Below are 20,355 nucleotides of genomic sequence, written 5' to 3' on the forward strand. Positions count from 1 at the left end.
GAATGAATAGAAGGGGTAGTAGCACTAGACATCTTCCAGGCATGTGAGTAAAACTAGAAAGGTTAGAACAGGTTCTGATCAATTATTGATTTGTGATGCCCAATCTTAAATAGAGAAATCTTAAAGCCCAAATTGAATTATAACTTTATGATAACAGTCATTATTGTTGGAAGCCTTATTAACAGTTAAGGAAAATACATTTATTACATTTATAATGCGTTTAAAAGAAAATGGCAAAATTCCCTTTACTCTCTTTGATGCCAGTATTATGCACACAAACAAAGTATTTGGCTTTGGGTTGAAGAGCTTACACATTTTTGTTCACATCTAAAATAGTCCTTGTTGAGCGAGAGGCTAACGGTTTGGTTTAGGGTTAGATTTTTTAACCGAGTCTGAACTTGAATAGGAGGGAGTATCAGTGGAGGGAGCTATGGATTAGGGTGATGGGAAGGAGTCCCTCCAAGCTTATAAACCAACAGCTCGCTGCTAAATATATTTTCTAAAACAAAAAAAAAAAAAAAAATCACAAATACCAGCACTAACATGTAAGGTTTTAGTTTCTTTGAAGTAGTTTTTTACCCCACTGCATATTGAGTATTTTATTTCTTTCAATGGTGTTACTCTCATGATTTATTAGAAAGATGCTTGCGAAAAAATATTGCTTTGAAACTTAATCTGCCAGTGTTGGAAATAACTTCAGGTTTAACTGTAACATTTGTAGTGCATCAAGTCTGTCAGTGCAGTCCTTGATTTCAGTTGAGATTCTGTTCAAAATAAAGATGTTTGGAAACATGTTTTGACTTGTAATTTGCACTGCCATACTTTAAATAATGTGTTTTCCTTGTAGTCTTTATTGAAAAAGATTATCACTTTTCTATTTTGTTTTTTAAACCATTGACAGTTTTACCTCATTTGTATCATCTTTTTGGTTAACAAAAGTGCTACAATAATTGTGGAAAGAAATGAAGCCTAATGTTATTCAACATTGTGCTAAAATACATTTTGCTCAGTAAATGCATTTTGTTTTTCTCTCCACCTCTTTTTTTAACTGCTGCAGAATAATTGAGTGCAAAGAGCTGCCTTTGATCAGTGGCCAGAACTGTGACCCATATGCCACCGTGTCTCTTGTTGGACCTGCCAGGTAACTCTGCTAATGCCGTACACAGATAGAAGGCAGCTAAGCTGTTCTCACCTCATTTAGACAGGATTTGCATTTCATAAAGAGGCATCTTTTTTTTTTATTTAGGCTGAGGGGAATATTATCTAATGCTAGATTAAGCATCTGCTCTATCTACATGTAAAAAAAAGTTACATGTTGTTTTTATTGTGGTTTTGAATACTTGTATTCTATATGCAAAATAAGACTAAAAATAGCTTCCCAGTATTTTGTCTATCAACATTTTTTTGTTTTTGCTAACTAAAGGACTTAAACTAATGGAAAACATAACAAAAACGATACAAATCATAGCCTCTACATATTCACTCCTGCTCACGTCCTTAAGACAAAACTGTATTTTATTATTTCCAAACAAAGGAAAGCAGGAACAGAAAACTCATTTTGTAATATACCACAACATCTGACCAAGTTACCTAACTGCTTGAGCCGTCTCTACTGTAATGGAGTTTGATATATTTTGTGAAACCTGTAATACTGCTTTAAAATCAAACAGTTCTTACTGCACTATTAGCTCTGTAGAAATATTCTGAATTTCCCTCAGAAATTAAACTCAGTGTTGTAATGTTCTATATAAAAAGGTGCTCAAAAAACTATACAGGCCATTTTTACACACATTTATTTAGGGATCCCCAATAAAACAAGCAGCAGGAAGAAACAAATACCCAATGTTAGTCCTTTTTTTTTTTCACTGATCTGGAACAAAATAGTTCTCAATACTGGAAGAAAATAGTCACAAAACAGTAGAAGAACCAAAAGCATTGATAAGAGCGGAAGAAACCGGGCTGCATGCAGCCAGGAATGATTAAATACAGAAACACACCACTTCTGTCCAACTCTACAAGCTCCGATCCGTTTTCTTCCAAACATAAAGGCTTCTTGTGAGATAAAGCGTCATGTGAAGGTATGCCAGTTTGACTAAACACAAAACAGCAGTTGCTGCTTGTGCTAGCTTAAACCTCATTTACATGTTTTCTCTATACTTTTGCTCCCACACTGTTTATTTAAATGCTTTACATGCGTTGATGTCGGTCAGACGGGCTGTATTTACACAAAACGCTAACTTAGAGCTGGATTACCAATTATTTATGTCTTGATTTGACCATCTTATTGGTACGTTACCCAAGGCAAATGTGTTTTACTTTGCCAATCCAGACATGAAGGAAAGGTCTCCAGGATGGATTGAAACCCAGTACAGCTGCGTCAAGAACTAGGGTCTCTTTCTATGAGGCGATGACCACCAAACCCCTGTGTTGAACTATGATCTTGAATTCTATACACCTACAAGTCTACCTGTACTATTTTTAATACCATGAGAACTATCCAAATCTATTATGTTTTGCTTGTATGTTATCAGTTTACTTAGCCATAAACCATATAAGTCATTCCTAAGGATCCTCATCTTTCTGCCTTGGGTAAAGTACCAATAAGATGGTCAAAGGAATGCTTTGTCCAATCAGTCCTTTGCCATTTTAAATTCTTGGCAAAATATTTCGAAACATTTTGGTCAATATGAACTAAAATCCCCTGCAGGCCATATGTCAAAGCAAGAGTCCAAAACTGAGAGGTGTTACCGTTGTTATAACAGTGGTGTAAATAAATACTGGCAACTGTTTTTCATGTTAAATATTAGGCCATATAGAGCTAAATCTAATCTCCTTGCTGACATTATTCACCAATTAAAGCTTGTCAGCCACTTTTAGCGAATTATGTTCCAGTTCTTTTTAGACTCCCCTGAGCATCGGAACTGGTTGCCTTTCTAGCAGAAACACTGAACTCTTTCACCCCACTGAATAGAGACTAAGCTCATGCATATCCAGGTCTTGTCGCTGTGCCTTGGTGTGGAATGCTTTTAGGCTTGTTTTTTTGATATAATGTTTAAGTAGTGCAAAAAAATTAGATGTGCGTGACCTTAATTGATTTGTAGTGCTGATGCCTGAGCGTATTCTGCGTGATTGTGACAGCCAGATCAAAAATATGCGCACTGTTGCCTGCAAAGCAATTTCACATCGATTTCTCAGCATTTTTTCACATGTAAACATTTTAGAAGACTTCTTCCTGGACTGCATGTTTGAAATCCGTTTGTTTCTATGTGGCGCTGTTAGGTCAGACCAAAAGAAAACGAAGGTAAAGAAGAAAACCAGCAATCCATATTTTGAAGAAACCTTTTTCTTCGAGGTAAATCCTTCATGGTTTAATTTTCACACAATCATATTTATGATGGATTAGTTATTTGGATGACTATGTAGTAATAACGATATTGGTTAAGTCTTAACCTGCTTGTCCACAGGTCACACGGTCCAGCAGCTACTCAAAAAAGACTTTTCATGTGGAGGAGGACGACATTGAAAAGCTTGAGATAAAGTGAGTTTCATTTTAACCATGACAGCTATTCTGTTTCCCCTAAAAGTCTAGACAAAAGAAAGTAAAATTCATCCCTAGAACTTATGATGAAAACATGAAATTACCTGGGTGTGTTTCTGACCGCTGATGGAGAGCCTTGTTTTCTGGTTAAAGATATGTGAGGCCTCCATCTCAGTGCAGCCGTAGCTCAATGGAGAGAGTAGAGAGGTTAAAAGGTAAACTCTCGTGCATGGTTTTGAGGTTTGAATTTGAGGTGGTGTTGTTGCACTGGTATTTTATTTTTAGTTCCTATGCTAACCGGAGGTAAGCACCACTCAGTACTGCCTTGTCCTTTGGAGTTCCTCTTGCTGTATCAGAACTGGCTGGTTTATGTTTGAGTGATGTTAACCACAGTTGATGTCCTGCACAGAACCTGAAGAACAGTGATGGATGATCAGCGTTCTGCTTGTTTACATCATCTGTCTTTGCAGAGTGGATCTGTGGAACAATGAAAATCTGGCTCAGGACGTGTTCCTCGGAGAGACGAGAGTTCCTGTCAAGATCCTGCGAAGCGACCACATCCACAAAGCCTGGTAAGGGCCAGCCAAAAGAGGAGGACTAGGTGTTTAACTTTTTACTAGTCAGGGTAGTTTACCATATCCTTCACCCATAGGTTCAAACAGATTCATACTAATGTGTTTTTACTTTGAGAAAAATGATGTTTAAAATTGACAACTTATCAGATATTAAGTGGTTTTATTATTAATTATGTTTATTAATTTTATCTTGATTTATACTAAAGTGTTGTTGGAAAACAAAGTTTAATGCATTTTTAAAAAAAAGTTTTATTTGGACCAATATGAAGAATCATGTGCATTTTTATAGCCATTTGTTTTCAAATGGTTTTTGCTTTAACTGAATAGTTTTTTGCTACTATTTATATGTAAAGCTTCATAAATTAGCTTTGTACTTCTGCAGTCTGAAATTGTCACCAAACATCTTAGTATAATAGTCTTGCATACATTCCTCTGTTCTTCAGGTCTTTCACTGGGTCATTATGATAAACCGGTCAAACCATAAAAGTCATTACTTAGTTCTGGCTCATTTTCTGTCTGTTTTCCTTGTGTTTTACTAATGACGTGTTTCTATCAAGATTTCTTTTAAGCACATTTAAAGTTTCACATCGGAAAGGCTTGATGGAAACATCAAAATTTAAACCAACTTCCTAAATTTGGGGAAAACGTTTTTATGCTCACTTGAGGAGGTTTTTGATTATTTCAAGAAAATTGTAAATCCACTAAAAAAGTGGGGGAAACATATTTGTAAAATAAGTTCCGACATTCCAAACATTTACCTCGCATGACTGATCAGCTGTGTCTGCTGCCGGCATCCTACCTGGCATGCAAGCATTAGAATCTCTAATACTAGCTGACATGTTAAATAAAGCATAACATGTCCGATTGCAACACATTCATAAAAACCTTTTGGTCCACGCTAGTTTTCTACCTCAACTTCCAGGTTATTACAACCAAGCTCGATGTCAATTCATTTCTGGTAATTTGCTGCAAGCTGAAAGGAAATACCTCTAATCCTCACTTTCTGCTTTCAATATTTGAAAATTTGGTCAAAGTTATTATGAGAACTGGATGGACACATGGCTATGGTGTATGTTCAGTATTTTTCTACAATCCATAGCATTTTTTTCTTTTTTGCCTCACCTGATCAGAGGACCTTAATCCACATCTTGTCTCCTACATAACTTTTGGCAAACTGCCAAATAACTGCTATTTAAATTAAAATTGTCAATGCACAAATAATAGTGTTCATCCCTGTGCAAATCCTCGGTCATATGGGTCATGGCAACCACAAAACAGTTGTAATATTTTTGATCATTACGTTACAAGCTCCTCCCATCTGACATCTGAGTTTTTTTTGGGTTTTTTTAGATTAGGGCTTTTTTCCCTGGCGCCTCAGGCTCTGTACGCTGGAGAATCCCATACTGTGTGACTTTCTGCTTCCTTGCATTAAATTCAAACACATCACCCTTTCAATGAATTTACAGCAGGTTGCAGGAATTGCCACACTTAGAGACGGATTATAATGTCTGTGACACTGAACAACCATAGGCTGGCTTAATTCTTTTTGGATGAAAAAAGCAGCTTTGTTATGTCGGTCATGAGCCTGATGCAGCTCAAAGGCTACTTCGGTTTTTTATCTTGTTTTAAAGAAAACTGTGCTCTCTGGAATACAGTCTAATTTGATAAAAGCGCTCCCTTCATGGATTTGTTTTGATTGGAAGGCCCTCTATTTATCTTTAGGGCCCAGGGGCCTAACATTTGAGTGAAGCCTGTTGCTGCTTTATGGTAGTTTATTAGTTTGAGTTTTTGTGGATAAAATGGTAAACAGTGAGAGCTTGCTATTAAACCACAACCTCCACATATCACACATTTCAGGACAACGTGTTCTGCCAAGTTTTAGAGCTACTACAAGGTGACTGAAGGAACCTTCCCAGATATCTGTGTTCAGCAGTTTTCCTTTGTGTGGATGAGGCCCAGCTTTGCGTCGGACTAGGTGATATGGGATTATGCCAGATAGCAATCTGTTGGTACATGAAGGCGGCGAGTGTAGTGCGTGGGTGGCTCTTTGCATGGTGGCATTACCTCATGTCCTGTGTTACCTCATAGTCCAGGCACCATTTTTTTTTTTTTTTGTAGAAAACAACATTGTACATGATCATCTGAAGTGTGTGTTTGCTGTGAGTCCACATTCAGTTTACCTGAGCATTGGCTGTGAAGGTGGCACTTTGCTCCATCACATGAATTCTTAATTGGTCTAATATGTGTAATATATGTATCATGGGAAGTTTTATTTTTCTCAACTGGTTTAAATTGGAAGCTTTGTTTAGAAAAACACATTGACAGTGCCGAGTTTCTGAATTTCCACCAAAACTTTGATCAATGTTTCATGATGAAACGATAACAGTGAGAAAATCAGAAAATAAAAGGAAATTAAAAGATAAACTGTACTATACATATTACATGGAATCTGTGATGAGGATGAGAATTACAACTTTATTGTTGAAATAATTGGAATAAGATTGGTTTACCTCTTCCAAACAGCAGTAGTACTTTAGTCAGAAGAAACCTGTTCTTTTTTTAATCCAGAACTTATTGTTTTTGCATTTTTACGTTGTTTTTTTTAACCTAATGTTTTTCTGTTGAACTGTAGCCAAAAGGCTTTAAATTCATTTTAATTTGAAAACCATTTAAAAATGCTCTAAAAGCAAAGTGTTTTTTTTTTTCATTTTGAATCCCTGAAATTCTTGATGCCATTTTCTGAATATTGTAGAAGTCCCATCAAAGCATGAATTTAACTGATTATAAAGGTTTTTTCAGATCTATCCAGCATTTAATCTTCTTCTCCTCCTCTATATCTTGATCTCAGCTCAGAGTTACTCATTTTGTCCCACATGTAGTTGTTCCTGCAAGAACAAGGGGTCCATGTTCTTGTAGGAGCATGAGGTTTTGGTTTAATAGCAAACTCTCACTGTTTACCTTTTTATCCACAAAGACTCAAACTAATTCATTTAGGACTGATTCTTAAGAAAAAAAACGTTTTTTTTATTCCCATGCAACTCTGTAATTTTTCTTTCTTTCTGATTCTAGGTATCTCCTCCAGCCCAAAGGGACGGGCAGCAAATCGAAGTCTGATGATTTAGGGCAACTACGTTTAAAGCTCAATTACATCGAAGACACGGTGCTGCCCTCTGCCTGCTACACACCTCTCTGCAATTTGCTGCTCAAATCCCCCGATGTGAAGGTAGGACCCTCAGCTGAAGCAACAGCTGAACCTGAACCGGTGGTCAATGCAGCTTTTAGTAATCAATGTCGATCACTTACTGTTTTCCTTCTCTTTCACTTTCCTCCTGCTTTTTGACCCTTGCAGCTCCCTTAAGCCCAGCTTCAGTTTTTTTTTTAACCTTCTCAGTTTTTCCGTTGATGTGCTTTTTGTTCTCCTTCAGCCAATCTCGGCATCAGCAGCTCACATCTTGGGGGACATATTCAGAGAGCGCTACGAGGCCGTCCTGCCCATGGTTCGATTGCTGCTGTACCACAATCGCTTTGTGCCTTTTGTCTCTGCTGTGGCCGCGCTAGAGCTGGACAACACTCAGTGAGTCACCTTTTCTTTTTTGCTCAGTTAAAGCAGACATAGAAATTTAATTTGGAAATAGTTTGAGTAAGGATGATTGGAAGCGTCCTTTTCGTTTGTCATATTAGTGTAAGTTTGGATCGATACGAAACAGGAAGTAGCAGAGAAATTGAAAATAAGCTTTCAATTTAAATTTCCTTCAGGTTTTTTTTTAATTAGAGTCTTTGTATGTTTAGATTTATCTGTTAGGCGTCACATTGCCTTGTTTTTTGTTATGGATGTGCATCTAATAGTCTTTCTTTTGCCGGTGCAGGGAGGCTAACACTATATTCCGAGGCAACTCGCTGGCCACTCGCTGCATTGACGACATGATGAAGATAGTGGGAAAGAGTTACCTGGCTGTTACCTTGAAGCCTGTTATTGATGAGGTATGAATAAGAGACAAACTCAAAGAATCAGACACACTCGTAATGAAACCACAACGGGCTTTAATTAGTAGGTCAGGACCAAAAACATCTGCTAACACAGCTGCATTTCTGTGTCAAACTTGCCAATGTGTAAATGTTAGTAGGTTTGAGGTCTAACCTGTCGCTATATCCAGTCTGGAAGCCCAATTTATGACTAAAAGGATCAATTTACTTTGAAGGCAAGATTAAAATGTTTTTTTTTTCTTTTCTATGATTTGAATGTCTGTCGCCTCCCTGCTCTTTTTTAGCTTGGTTAGAAAATCTATCCTTGCTCAGCAGATGGGTTACTTATTTTCATACAAATAGACACACAGTCACATTTTTTGTCAAACTAGTCGTGGACATCAACTAGTGTGCTCTGCTGATGTTTCCATTAGGCCTGCAACTAATGATTATTTAGCTAATTATTTGAACTGTTTATTATTATTTCAAATAGTCGATTAATAATCAGATTACAAAGGATTCCTAAAAGACCGATGTTTGAAAATCTGCCAATTGAGGAGTTCTGAATAGAGTGCATTGAAGGAGAAAGGTTTATCATCTTTAATGCAAAATCTGTATATGTTTTTTTTTTTTTTTTTTTTACTATTTTGGTGTTTTTCTGCTCTGAGTGGATTACTCTGTCAGCTAATGGTATGTTTTAGAGTCTCTGTACTCAAGTTTACCCTTCATTAATTACTAAATTAGTTGACGGTTAGTTCAATTATTTATTAATCACGATTAATCTGATAACTTGTTTCAGCTCTAGTTTCTTCTAAAATGTATTTAGCCATTCCTCCCTGATACATAAATTATGAAAGCCTGAATTTTAATTTTTATTTGTCTCTATTCTTTTAAGTGCATGATTAAAAACTACATGACCTGTTAGACATGCATTCAACAATTCATGACTTCCAATAGATGGACACATACTTACAGGACTGAATATATTGTTATCTATAGTTTTTTTTTCCCCATTTACAGTTCATTAAACATGCACAAGAATCTTTTTTTTTCTATATTTCAAAAGTTTGCTTATTTAAAAGTGTTAATTTGCTAAAAGTATCAATAAATTATTTTCAATAGCTGCATTTCTACACACTCAGTCATTAATTACAGTTTCCTACCTATATTTAAAAAAACATTACTTGTACTGGCCCTCTCCTTTAAATTGTTATATTTTACTTTAGAGTTCGCCTTGATACAAAGGATTTACAGGATATTGCACTAACGGTCAACAAATGCGGCCGTCTGTCAGCCATCTTGGGTTGAGGCGAGGTTCACTTGTAGTTACAAGTAACGACTAAACAAACCCAGTTATTTAGAACAGTAGAATATTTAGTACATGTTGAGTTCCTCCAAACGTTCAGACACGGTGGGATCACTCATTACAGATCTTAGTGCCAAGCTCTGACTGTAAAAGAATCTGTTTTAAAAATAAGTCTTTGGCAATAAAGGAAAACTCTGTTTATGCTTCACCCCTCATGTCTGACTCCACCGTGTCCTTCCTTGTGTGCTGATTAGTCTTCTTGTTTCCTTTTTCATAGATTTGTGATTCCAACAAAACATGTGAGATAGACCCCATTAAACTGAAGGAAGGGGACAATGTGGAGGTCAACAAGGTAAGTCTCATTACTGTTTTTTTTTTTTAGGTATAATAGAAAAGAAGGTTGAGGTAATTGATTCACACAAAAAAAAAAAAAGATAATTCCATTTAATATTTTTTTCAATGATGTAGAACAATTTGTTTTACAACTTTTGCAGGAAAACCTTCAGGTTTATGTCCAGAAGGTTTTCTCCTCAATCACCCAGTCGAGCTCCAACTGTCCCCCCCTCATGTGTGACGTCTTTAGGTCCCTCAGACACCTGGCCTGCAAACGCTTCCAAGGTAATGCTCTAGCTAAAGCTGATTATAAATGATTTTATACTTCAAAAGTGATCAAGCTTTCAGAAAGTTGCCTGTTTTCCCCTCTTAAGCAATATAAGTTACCTTTTATTGAAAATATACCTCAGCTTAATTAATTTTAGAACTATGCTGTTGCAAGTGAGTTATTGGTTACATCTGCCAGTAGGGGGAGCCAAATCATGCGGATTGCACAGTCTTTGTTTTGGTTCCCTGTTCTTTTTTGGTCACAACAAATTTCTTCTGTTCATAGGTGACCCACATGTTCAGTACTCGGCTGTGAGCAGCTTTGTGTTCCTGCGCTTTTTTGCCGTGGCCGTTCTCTCCCCACACTCGTTCCAGCTCCGATCCCATCACCCTGTAAGTGCAAAACTTCTAGTACCAGGTTACTCCATGTGCTGCTCTGTAAACGGACCTCATGATGCTGATTTCTGTACTTCCAGGATCCTGAGATCGCCCGCACCCTCACTCTCATCTCTAAAACTATTCAGACCCTTGGCAGCTGGGGTAGTTTGTCAAAAAAACTGGTAAGGAGAGAAAGAATCTTGGAAAGATTCATACTGTGGTATTCTCCTACAATACATGTTCTAGCTCTGACCCGTTCATTTTTTTGGTTTTCAGTCCAGTTTTAAAGAAAGCTACATGTATGATTTCTACAAATCATTCCAAGAGGAAAAGTGCATAGAAAAAGTTAAAAAGGTATTTCATTACTAACAGCTGCTCTACTGTCCACACATAATTAGTTCTTATTTTCTGTATTGATTTAGTGTTGATTTTTTTTCTTGTAGTTTTTGGACGAAATCTCCTCCAACGTGAACAAAGAGTCCAGCAGACAGGAGGATGCAGTGGTTCTTAAGGAGGGGTGAGTCTTTACAGCACAGCAAGCATTCTGCATAATGCTAAGTTTTTCTTTTCTTTGACTCAAATATTTTCCCAGCATATGATTACAAATTATTCTCAAAGTTTAAGCTTCAAATCTTGTTTTTTTAATCTCAATAAAACTTGATCAGGAAAAAATTGAGAAGGAAAGAACTGATTGATCATGGATCTTATAAAATTTGTATTTTCTTCTTTTTTTAGGGAAGTACAGAAACGCACCCACGGAAAGAAGAACTTCTCTAAGAGAAACTTTAAGAAGCGATGGCTGAGAGTGACCAACAGAGAACTCTCCTACCACAAAAGGAAAGGTGAGTTTTAACGAAGTAGCTTCTTTATTTAATTTCTTTATTCAATTTTGTGCATTTTTTCCCTCCATGTCGGTCTCTATTGCTTCTAGAAACTGCCCAAATGATTAGAAATTTACATTTGCATGAAAAGTCCTATAGGGATGCTAGTGCTTATAGCATCTTACCATATCATGCTATATTTTAAAAATACCAAGTAGTAACTCGGAAGTTTTAATATATTTAATATTATGAATATATAATGTGTCCCCTTTAAGGCAATTGTTCTTATTTGATTTTATTTATTTAGGGGCATTAAAGTACTGAGGCTAAATAAAAGTGTGTTCCATACTTTTGAGATAATTGGTAAAACATCTTAAAAGATTAATGTCATTTTTATTCTGGTCTTTGCTTGTCTGTCCAATAGAATAGGGATGCACCAAAAAATACACAATTTTTGGCCAAAGGCCTTTTTTTTTTTTTTTTTTTGCAAACTGGTCTCAGTAGCACAAAATACCAGCTAAATCCAAACATCTCCATCACCATTTTGAATATAAGAATAATGCAACATGTAAAAGGAAACTGAACATGCCCACTCCGTCTGTGGTGCACATGCTTGAAAAGGCATGAAAGTTTCCCAGTGATTCTGCTAAGGTAAAGGGCTTAACAAAAGATATTAGTGGTAAATAAATATTCTGGTAAGTTTGCTATTGAGTTATTTTTAATTTATTGAAATGTCTTCAGTTAAAAAAACTGTGAGGTTTTTATAATAGAGTCATAACACATCGTAGCCAGAAATTATTTTAATATTTGACATAACTTCTTTCAGTGTTTCAGTTTTTAGTTTTTGGCCGAGGATTTTCATTCCGGTGCATCACTAATAGTATCCTAATGAAATAAAGATATTTAAATATATATATTTTTGTTATAATGGAGCAAAATGTGAATTTTTAAGCTGCATAAAGTTGAAATGACAGAAGAAAATGACGCAGCTCTTGGTGATTTTGTTGCTCTCTGGCATCTCTAAAGTTATGCTTTTTGTTTAATTACGTTACTCCTTTGTTTTCTGACAGAGTTCAGTTGCGATTTATGGCACTGCGACCTCCACCACTATTATCAAGATTAGTATAAACATGAACATGTGTTTTCTTCCTGACAGGGAAAGAGGCCCTCTGCACTATTAGCGTCAAAAACATCCAGGCGGTGGAGAAGCTCGATGAAAGTGCCTTTAACCGCAAAAATGTAAGTCATTATGTCTGTAGCTACAAGCATAAACAGGTTAGTTGGAAACATTTAATGCTGTGTAAAAGAAGTACCTTGTCTTTGCCTAAATGCAGTTTTTTTTTCTCTCCCTCCCTCTCCTGTGTTAGATGTTTCAGGTGGTCCACTCAGAGAAGCCTCTTTATGTTCAGGCAGGAAACTGCGTGGAGGCGAGTGAGTGGTTGGAGATCCTTGGCCAGGTCAGTCGCTGCAACGAGGGACGCCTGACGACTTATCATCCGTCAACCTACACCGCCGGAGTGTGGCAGTGCTGCAAAAGCCAGAGTAGCAACGCTGCGGGCTGTAAACCGTGCACAATGTAAGCCTTGATCCCACATCAGCCCCGTAAATAAGATGAGATCACCTGGAACCCACCAAACATTCTCACCACAGATCACAGTTAACACCCAGTAAAAAGAGCCGACTGCTGTTCTGTTAACTTTGGCCTCCTATGTAGATGTTGGCTTTTGGTTTTATCAGGCTTTGGAAAAATGGCTAATCTCTTGTCATCGAATAGAGGATATAAACATCAGTAGACCAGTTAAACACTGTGGTTTAAAAGTCAAAATATCACCAGTGATGCATCAGTTCCCAATTTTTCTAACATTATTCACATCATTTAAGAAAAAATAAATCTAAATTAGAAAATTGCATTTTTGGGGCACATTTTAATGTGAAACCAGTAAAATACCTCTTCATCCTCAGCATTTACAGCTGTTTTGAGAGTAATGACTGTTCATGCTTAGGCTGCTCTGTGGGAAAGTAACCCCTACCACGATGCTGCCACTAACGGGGCTGTATAGTAACATTAAATCATTCAGTAGCAATTTTGTGATTAAATATTACATCAAATCCATATTTTCCTGATGAACATTTATTTCGGTAGAATTAGAAACCAGGCATTTTAACAGTGTCTTTTACATTTTAAAGATCTCCTGGTAGCAGTTCCCCAATATTGTATAGAAAGCGGCGCATGAAGCCCCAAACATTTTCCCCAGTTGATATTTTTTGGCATCGTTGTTGGCTAATTATTTGATCTAACCAGTCTAGTTTAGTTTGAAAAGTTGATGCCATCTTGTCTCCTTCAATGATCTCCTTATCTTTTCTGTCCTTTCCTGTTGCAGCACCATGCTTGCCAACCTGCAGCTGGACATTGACTGTGACCGCGAAGCAGAGAGGATCTTCTCCCTCCTCTCCTCTAATGAATCCAAGCTCCAAAACATGGAAGGTCAGCAAATGTTTATGAGCTGATGGGTAACCGCTAGCAGATGAAGATCTGGTTCTGTTTTTTTCACTTGGCAGCCTACCTCTCACCAGCTCCCAGTCTTCTTCTTTATCTTTGTTCTTTAATACTTTATTTATTCTACATGTGCATCAGTCTTTGGATCCTCTCAAGCAGGTCCACTCTTTGTCAGATCTGGTATAATCTGGTGAAACGTGTTTTGCTCCCTCAGATGCGTGTGCCAGTATGGCGGTGTATCAGGGTCCTCAGAGGGAGCAGGAGGAGTACTCCAAGTTCACCATTCAGGAACCCAAAGAAACGTTTCACACCCTCAAACAGCTCCGAAACATCATGGAGGAGCTGCGGAGGCAGCACAACAGCAGGAATAACATAACGGCACAGTACGGAAGCCTGTAAGTCCAACCTTCTTTATACAACAAACAGATTTATAGTGGAATTTGTAATCGGCTTTGATGGAGGATTATGATTCGGCTCTCTGTTTCAGTGATAACCCTATAGTGGGGAAAACCTCCTAACCTGGGTGGGCAGGCGTGGTCGATACAGCCTCGCCAGCAGGGGGCAGGGAACCACAAAGGACCTCCAGGAGCTCATGAAGTTGTCGCCGAAAATGACGAGGAGCATAACAGACCCCTCCCTCCGACCTCCACAGATGTTATGTCCACTATGAATGAACCTTTTTTTGTTTTTATTTGGCTGCACTGCAGGCTGATGTTTCCACAAAAGCATCACTAGATGGTGTGTGAATAGGCTGCTATATATAAATATATATGTGTGTGTATTTTTAAAATGTCCTCTGTTTTATATCAACAGCTGTGATGATGATCACTCCCTCTTGGTTTTTTAATATTCTTAAACTCATTAACAATCATCACTCTGGAGGATCATCCTCTTGTTTGTGCCCCTTAAATCTTTTAGTGTCCTTCTGAACAAAAAAAGCCAATCTGCCTTACTGATGGAGATTTCTTTTTTTTTTTTCACGTTTAATACTGAGGAAACGATGCAAACGCACTTTAAATATTTGGAGCTGTCCGAATGAAAATGATTAGATACTTGGTATCAGCTTTATGATCATTACATGATCCTGAGTACATATTTTTTTTCTTTGTTTCACTCCTGTACAATAATGTTGAATGCCTGTTATATATGTTAAGATATTTTTGTCAACCAAAGGCAATCTCTTGTACTTAAGTGTATATATATTTTGTATACAAACTGTTGAATTTAAGACAGATTATAAATATTTGTTTGTCTGCTTTAACATATCCTTTTTATTGACTTAGGGAAAGCAGTTTTGCATGCATTCAGTTTTGAATCTGGACGGCATGACTGTGATAAAAGTCGTATCTCCTTGTGATTGTGAACCGTTATTTGGTACGTTGTCCATCAGTGTGCCGTTCACGTTTAGAGCCCCACACCCACATGGTCGACGCTACTACCGCTAGAGTTTTAGCGTCCGGCCTGATTAATGGATTCTCCATTGAATTAGTCCGACAATCACAGCGGCAAAGCCCATAATGCTCGTCTCTCACCAGCAGCACTCCACAGCTCCAGATGTGATGCTCTTTTTTTATTTGGAAGTAGTTTTTTAATGAATGCATCACCCTGGAGCTTGAAGGCATAAATCAAAGTTACAGTGGCTCCATGCTACAGAAGGTTGTAAAAAGTCCTATTAAAAACTTTGAAGAATAACCTGCATTAATCTAGTATAAAAAGAAAATCCAGTCACTTCTGCGCCCATATAAACAATGAAGAAAATGAAACTTGAATTTGTTTTAAGAATACAGGGTTAACCACTTCTTTGTACGTATGCAAATAGGTTGTTCTGGTCTGATTTCTAACATGCATGTTTTCATTATTTAACAATTTTTTTTCTTTTCTAAACTGATTTGAATATGTTGCTATGCCGGTACATGTCTTGTTAAACTGCTTATTTGTTCAGGCTGCTGCTGTTTTGCATCCGCTTCCAGCATTTCCACTTTACTGGAGTTAAATGCCACTTTTTTTTTTTTTTTTATTCAGCTTATGAACAATTGACCTTAGCGCTGAAGTTAAAACACAACAACAAACACAACAAAAATATCATTGAAAAGGGAATTTAATTAAATAAGGGATATATTTTCACTTTGTTTATTTTTTTGGAAATATAAATGGCAGCATGCAGGAGCCTAATTTCTATTCTAATCTGACCAAACTAGAAGGGAAAATGTTCAGATTAACTTGTCTTTGACAGAGACCACCCATGAAGCTTTTTCTTTTCCAATCACATAAGCGATGCATTGCTGAGCACTTTGTTTTAAGGATAAACAAATATATGAATTTCAGTTTAATACATTGTTAAAACTCATTTAAAAATTTGTAGTGCTTTACAAAAATACCTTTCAGACAGCTCACACTAAAGGGAGAGCACAAAAAATGCAGGATTATCAGAAGGGATTATGTTTTATTTATTTAAGTTTGGATTTTAGCTTGGTGTTTCCTGTCCAGCATACAGCCAGTTGTTAAGACAAAATGTTATTTTTTACACATCCAACTTGTTTCTGAATGTTCAGCCTCAGTTTGTCGCCAGGTTTTATACTAATAGAGAAATGTATTTCGCATTTATGGTCCATATTGTCTGTTCGGAATAAACACTTTGCCAACAATTTTCCAGTTTGTAAAGCGTCTGTGATTTGTCTGCATTATTACACTAATGCATCTCAATGAGATTAAAAACAAGCATTTATATTCATGAAGGAAATCAGAATATGACGATCACTGAATGTTTTATTTTACTATTGGGTTACCTTCTGTAGGATTTACTTCCATCAGGTCTCCCTTTAAAGGAAAAGTCCGGTCACATTCAGAGTACAAATTTCTGAAAGTACTTTAAGTATGAAATTATTACATACTTGTCAATAAATAAGTGTTTTTAATTAAGAGTATTTTTTTGAATTTGATATATTGGAGAAATCCATGTTTGTCAAAGAACACTACCACCACCTACTAGTTTGTGACGTCTCGGTGCGGTATCGGCTGTTGAGCAAGTCCCAGTGCTGTGCTGGTGTTTGTCACAACGCACTATTATCCATGATGGCGTTAACCAGTGCACTATGCGAAGCAGAGAGTAACGGATTAATGACGAGTTTTTTCTCTGGCCAGAAGTTGGCAATCTAACTGGTGGTGGATCATGAATTGGAGCGTTTTTTCCAGTTTAACCAGATGTATTGTAACATCCAACTGCCATGCACACGGGCATTATCAGTTTAACTATAGCTCTTGCGAATTTCAATTGTTTCAACTTAATTGTTGTTGATTTCAGATATGTCTAGTACCTCCCATCGATTTTGCTTTTAAAGCGGGGAGAACGGCGCTCGGCTTACCTCTCCGTGAAGTCACTGTCGGAAGATGTCAGGAGTGAGGCGTTACTATACTTGGGCAAATTCCTTAAAAACATCACCAATGTATTAGTTTTAGGTATGATTAATAATCCATTGATTAATCCTTGGTGACCGGAATTTTTCTTTAATTGAAGGAGAGCGTCCCCTTAGCATGCTGCTACCACTGCCATGTCTCATGGGGGAGAGCATTCAAGATAAAGCCATTATATATTATAAAAAAATAAATTGATTCCAAAGTGCAACAGAAAAAAGCCCTTTGCCTTAAAGCTTTCGGCGAGGAGTTTGCACGATAAGTTTCATTGCAGATGGCTACATTTCAAGGAAATTTGCCCTCTGCTTTTAACTATTATACATAAAGTAAAACAATATCACAAATGGAGCCTAGGTGGAAGTTCAACTGAAGAAACTAATTGCTCTCCAATATCCACCTAAAACACAGCCAATCAGCTTTCAACCACACCTCCAAGAAAACCAATCGACATCCAAAGTTCATGTTAAAAGGCCTCCAATCCGTACGGTCTGCTCCTGTGCGCAGGCTGTGGATACGATGTGTGACTTCATTCAGATGACAGTTTCAACCCACCTCCAGCCCCTCCTCCACCTTCGTAGCTAAAGCCTCATCAGAGAGTCATTCCTCCCGGACTCTTACTGCGTTTCCCGTCTCATCCCAACCGGTATGGCAGAAAACCGCCATGTTGAGCCTGGTTCTGCCAGAGGTTTTTCCTCTCCACTGTTGCTTAATGCTTGCTCAATCATGGACAGGTTCTCTCAACCTGTGTAATCCAACTGGACTTCTATCTTCCAGGTCCCTGAATGAAGCTCTAGCATCAGCTCCTGCATCCACTGGATCTTCCCATAAAGCTCAGAATCCCGTCTCTCTAACCAGCAGTCTACAGACTGACCAACTTCATCTATCTCCACTCCCCCACCAGTTTCAGGCCTGGGGGGAAACAGCCCTATTCTTTGCTCTGTTCATGCATATCTATCAAAATTAAGCTCTATGTTTCCTGCCGAGGTCTGAGCGCCAAAGACAAAGTAATTGTATCAATAAATTTCTCCTAATTGTCTTTTCTCTTTGTGTGAGTTTTTCAGATTGAAACACTGTTGTCTCTTAAGTACCTGGCATCTCCAAAATATAATGGACTTTTTAAGCTTCTATAGCTCTCAGCAATGGTAACTTAAGAAAATGGTGCATGGCGAGTATTCGTGATGTCAAGGTTTACAGTCTGTACTTCACTCTAGATAGAGAATAAATGAGTTTTGGAATATGAATTGTTTTGAAGAGCATTTTTTTTATTTCATGACATCCAATGTCTGTGAGATGCATCTTCATATGTTTTAGGGTTTTATGATTTAGAGCTTCAGCTGTTTTCTACATCAGTGTTACTTGTGTTTCTGGTAGTTCTTTTCCAGATGGCTGTAGATTTGAGCAGCACCATCATCTATGTACGCGTCTGTCGCATAACGGCATCTGCAAATATGAAGGCTGTACGGATTTAGCACAGAATACTGGATCTTCCTTTGCTACCCTAAATATCCTAAGAATTTAAAATGGGAGCTAAAATTTGTGCAACTTTTTGTTTTTCATCAATAAAGATCACTTATACCAGGAATCATGGTTTTCATCCTTTTTCATAGAAAATCTACAAGCCAACAAAGATCAAATTTAGGTAGAAAACAAGGCAACTATATAAAAATATGTCCAACAGAATGAAAATGTGGTGCATAGGAGGACTCTCAATGGGTTTGAACATGATTCAGTCTATAGGGAGAGTGCATGTTTGGAATTGGACCGTAATGACAGAGGATACCTCACACGTTAGCTGCATTTGATGGAGTCTGAGGCTCTTCATCCCTCTGCCCACTCATGGGGTCTTTAAGTTCTTTGTTATATTTTTAATAGATTTTCCCCACCCTATCCCTATTATGTATAGAATAAAAAAAAGCTTTTTTTATCCCATCATCTAAAAATGGTAGCTGATGAAAAAAAAAATCTAATCTGTTGTTTACCAGCAAAAACGTTCTATCATTTGTTCCTCTTTAAACTGAGCTCAGAAGTCAAACAACAATCTCTGAGATTGGGCCGTGGAATAAGTCTTTCTTCCCTCTTATTAAAAGTAAAGGTTCAACTTTTCAACCAGAAACACATCAATAGAAAGTAAGAAAAGATTAAAACATCACTAAGAATGTTTTAATCTATTCCTCTGTAATGCATTTAAATGTGGATCAGGAATGTTTAGCAATTACAATAATAAATGGTTACATCTACCTCCTATTATCAGGATACTGATTCCTTTAAGGTTAAATCTTTTTAACAGGGAACAGTTTGAGGGATTGCATGACTGCTGTTGTTGAAGGATCATGTCTGCACCACAGCGAGAGTTGTCCTCATGTCTCAGCAGTGCAAAGCTCCCTGGGAGAAGCCAAACTGAAGTCAGAGAAGGTTATGAAAACGTTCATGTAGAAAACACAAACATTATCCCAAATCATGCCTTTTTTTGACCCCTGAAGCCTGTGCAGAAGCCAGAATCTCTTTCACACAATCACACTACAACTATTAATCTGATGGAACAGGTAATGCTTAGGAAACTTATTCCAGTTGTTTTCTAGAAATCCTTTATGTTTCTAATAAACTGGGACTTTTTGTGTTTCAGTTTCCTCACTGATGCCCTGCAGAAGTTTTCTGTCATTCATTTATTGTAATTAACATGTTTTGCAGATGATACCATTGGTTGTTTTGTAACTGTGCTCTTGGATCAAACCTGAGAACAAAAATTTGATATAAGTAATCATGTTGTAAAGTTCTATTCAAATGTATTCGTTTAATGGAAAAACTAAATAAAATAAAAATAAAAAAATCACTCAATACTCTGCATGAGTAGACATTACGGCTTGAGTAAGGCTTCAGGCATAAATATTAAAGCATTTTATCAGAACTTTATATCAATGACCAAAACAAAGTAGCGCATAGTTTTATATGGATAACAAAAAAAATCTGTCACTCAAATGTAAAAAAAAAAAAAAAAAAAAAAAAAAAAAAAAAAAAAAAAGTGGAAAGCCATGTGCGCATTGTGCTGCAGCAGAGGGCCAATAATGACTCTGGAGGAGCTGTAGAGATTCCGTAAAAATTCAAAAAATATCCACTGGACTTGGTTTTCAAGATTTGAAGACGTTTCGCCACCTCTCCAGGAAGCTTTCTCAATTCAAATGTCTGGATCCGCAGTGAGTTTGAGTCTTATATAGACAACTATAGACTTATATAAACTCACTGCGGATCCAGACATTTGAATTGAGAAA

General features: G+C 37.2%; 1 protein-coding gene across 1 annotated transcript in view; it reads left to right on the forward strand.

Moving 5' to 3' along the window:
- The window catches only part of rasa2 (RAS p21 protein activator 2), a 34,229-nt gene extending 17,914 nt beyond the window's left edge, over positions 1 to 16,315 (forward strand). Inside the window, exons 6-24 of the mRNA XM_015372793.1 lie at positions 1,058 to 1,141; positions 3,280 to 3,352; positions 3,465 to 3,538; positions 4,009 to 4,110; positions 7,183 to 7,336; positions 7,539 to 7,687; positions 7,980 to 8,094; positions 9,660 to 9,734; positions 9,877 to 10,000; positions 10,269 to 10,375; positions 10,459 to 10,542; positions 10,637 to 10,714; positions 10,804 to 10,877; positions 11,096 to 11,202; positions 12,338 to 12,420; positions 12,549 to 12,757; positions 13,563 to 13,666; positions 13,893 to 14,073; positions 14,166 to 16,315. Of these exons, the coding sequence (XP_015228279.1) occupies positions 1,058 to 1,141; positions 3,280 to 3,352; positions 3,465 to 3,538; positions 4,009 to 4,110; positions 7,183 to 7,336; positions 7,539 to 7,687; positions 7,980 to 8,094; positions 9,660 to 9,734; positions 9,877 to 10,000; positions 10,269 to 10,375; positions 10,459 to 10,542; positions 10,637 to 10,714; positions 10,804 to 10,877; positions 11,096 to 11,202; positions 12,338 to 12,420; positions 12,549 to 12,757; positions 13,563 to 13,666; positions 13,893 to 14,073; positions 14,166 to 14,196 (2,008 nt within the window). The 3' untranslated portion in view covers positions 14,197 to 16,315. The remainder of the gene's footprint in view (positions 1 to 1,057; positions 1,142 to 3,279; positions 3,353 to 3,464; positions 3,539 to 4,008; positions 4,111 to 7,182; positions 7,337 to 7,538; positions 7,688 to 7,979; positions 8,095 to 9,659; positions 9,735 to 9,876; positions 10,001 to 10,268; positions 10,376 to 10,458; positions 10,543 to 10,636; positions 10,715 to 10,803; positions 10,878 to 11,095; positions 11,203 to 12,337; positions 12,421 to 12,548; positions 12,758 to 13,562; positions 13,667 to 13,892; positions 14,074 to 14,165) is intronic.
- Positions 16,316 to 20,355: the final 4,040 nt, after the last annotated feature.

Source organism: Cyprinodon variegatus, unplaced genomic scaffold, assembly GCF_000732505.1.
Source record: "Cyprinodon variegatus isolate N-32 unplaced genomic scaffold, C_variegatus-1.0 Scaffold75, whole genome shotgun sequence".
Taxonomy (NCBI): Eukaryota; Metazoa; Chordata; class Actinopteri; order Cyprinodontiformes; family Cyprinodontidae; genus Cyprinodon; species Cyprinodon variegatus.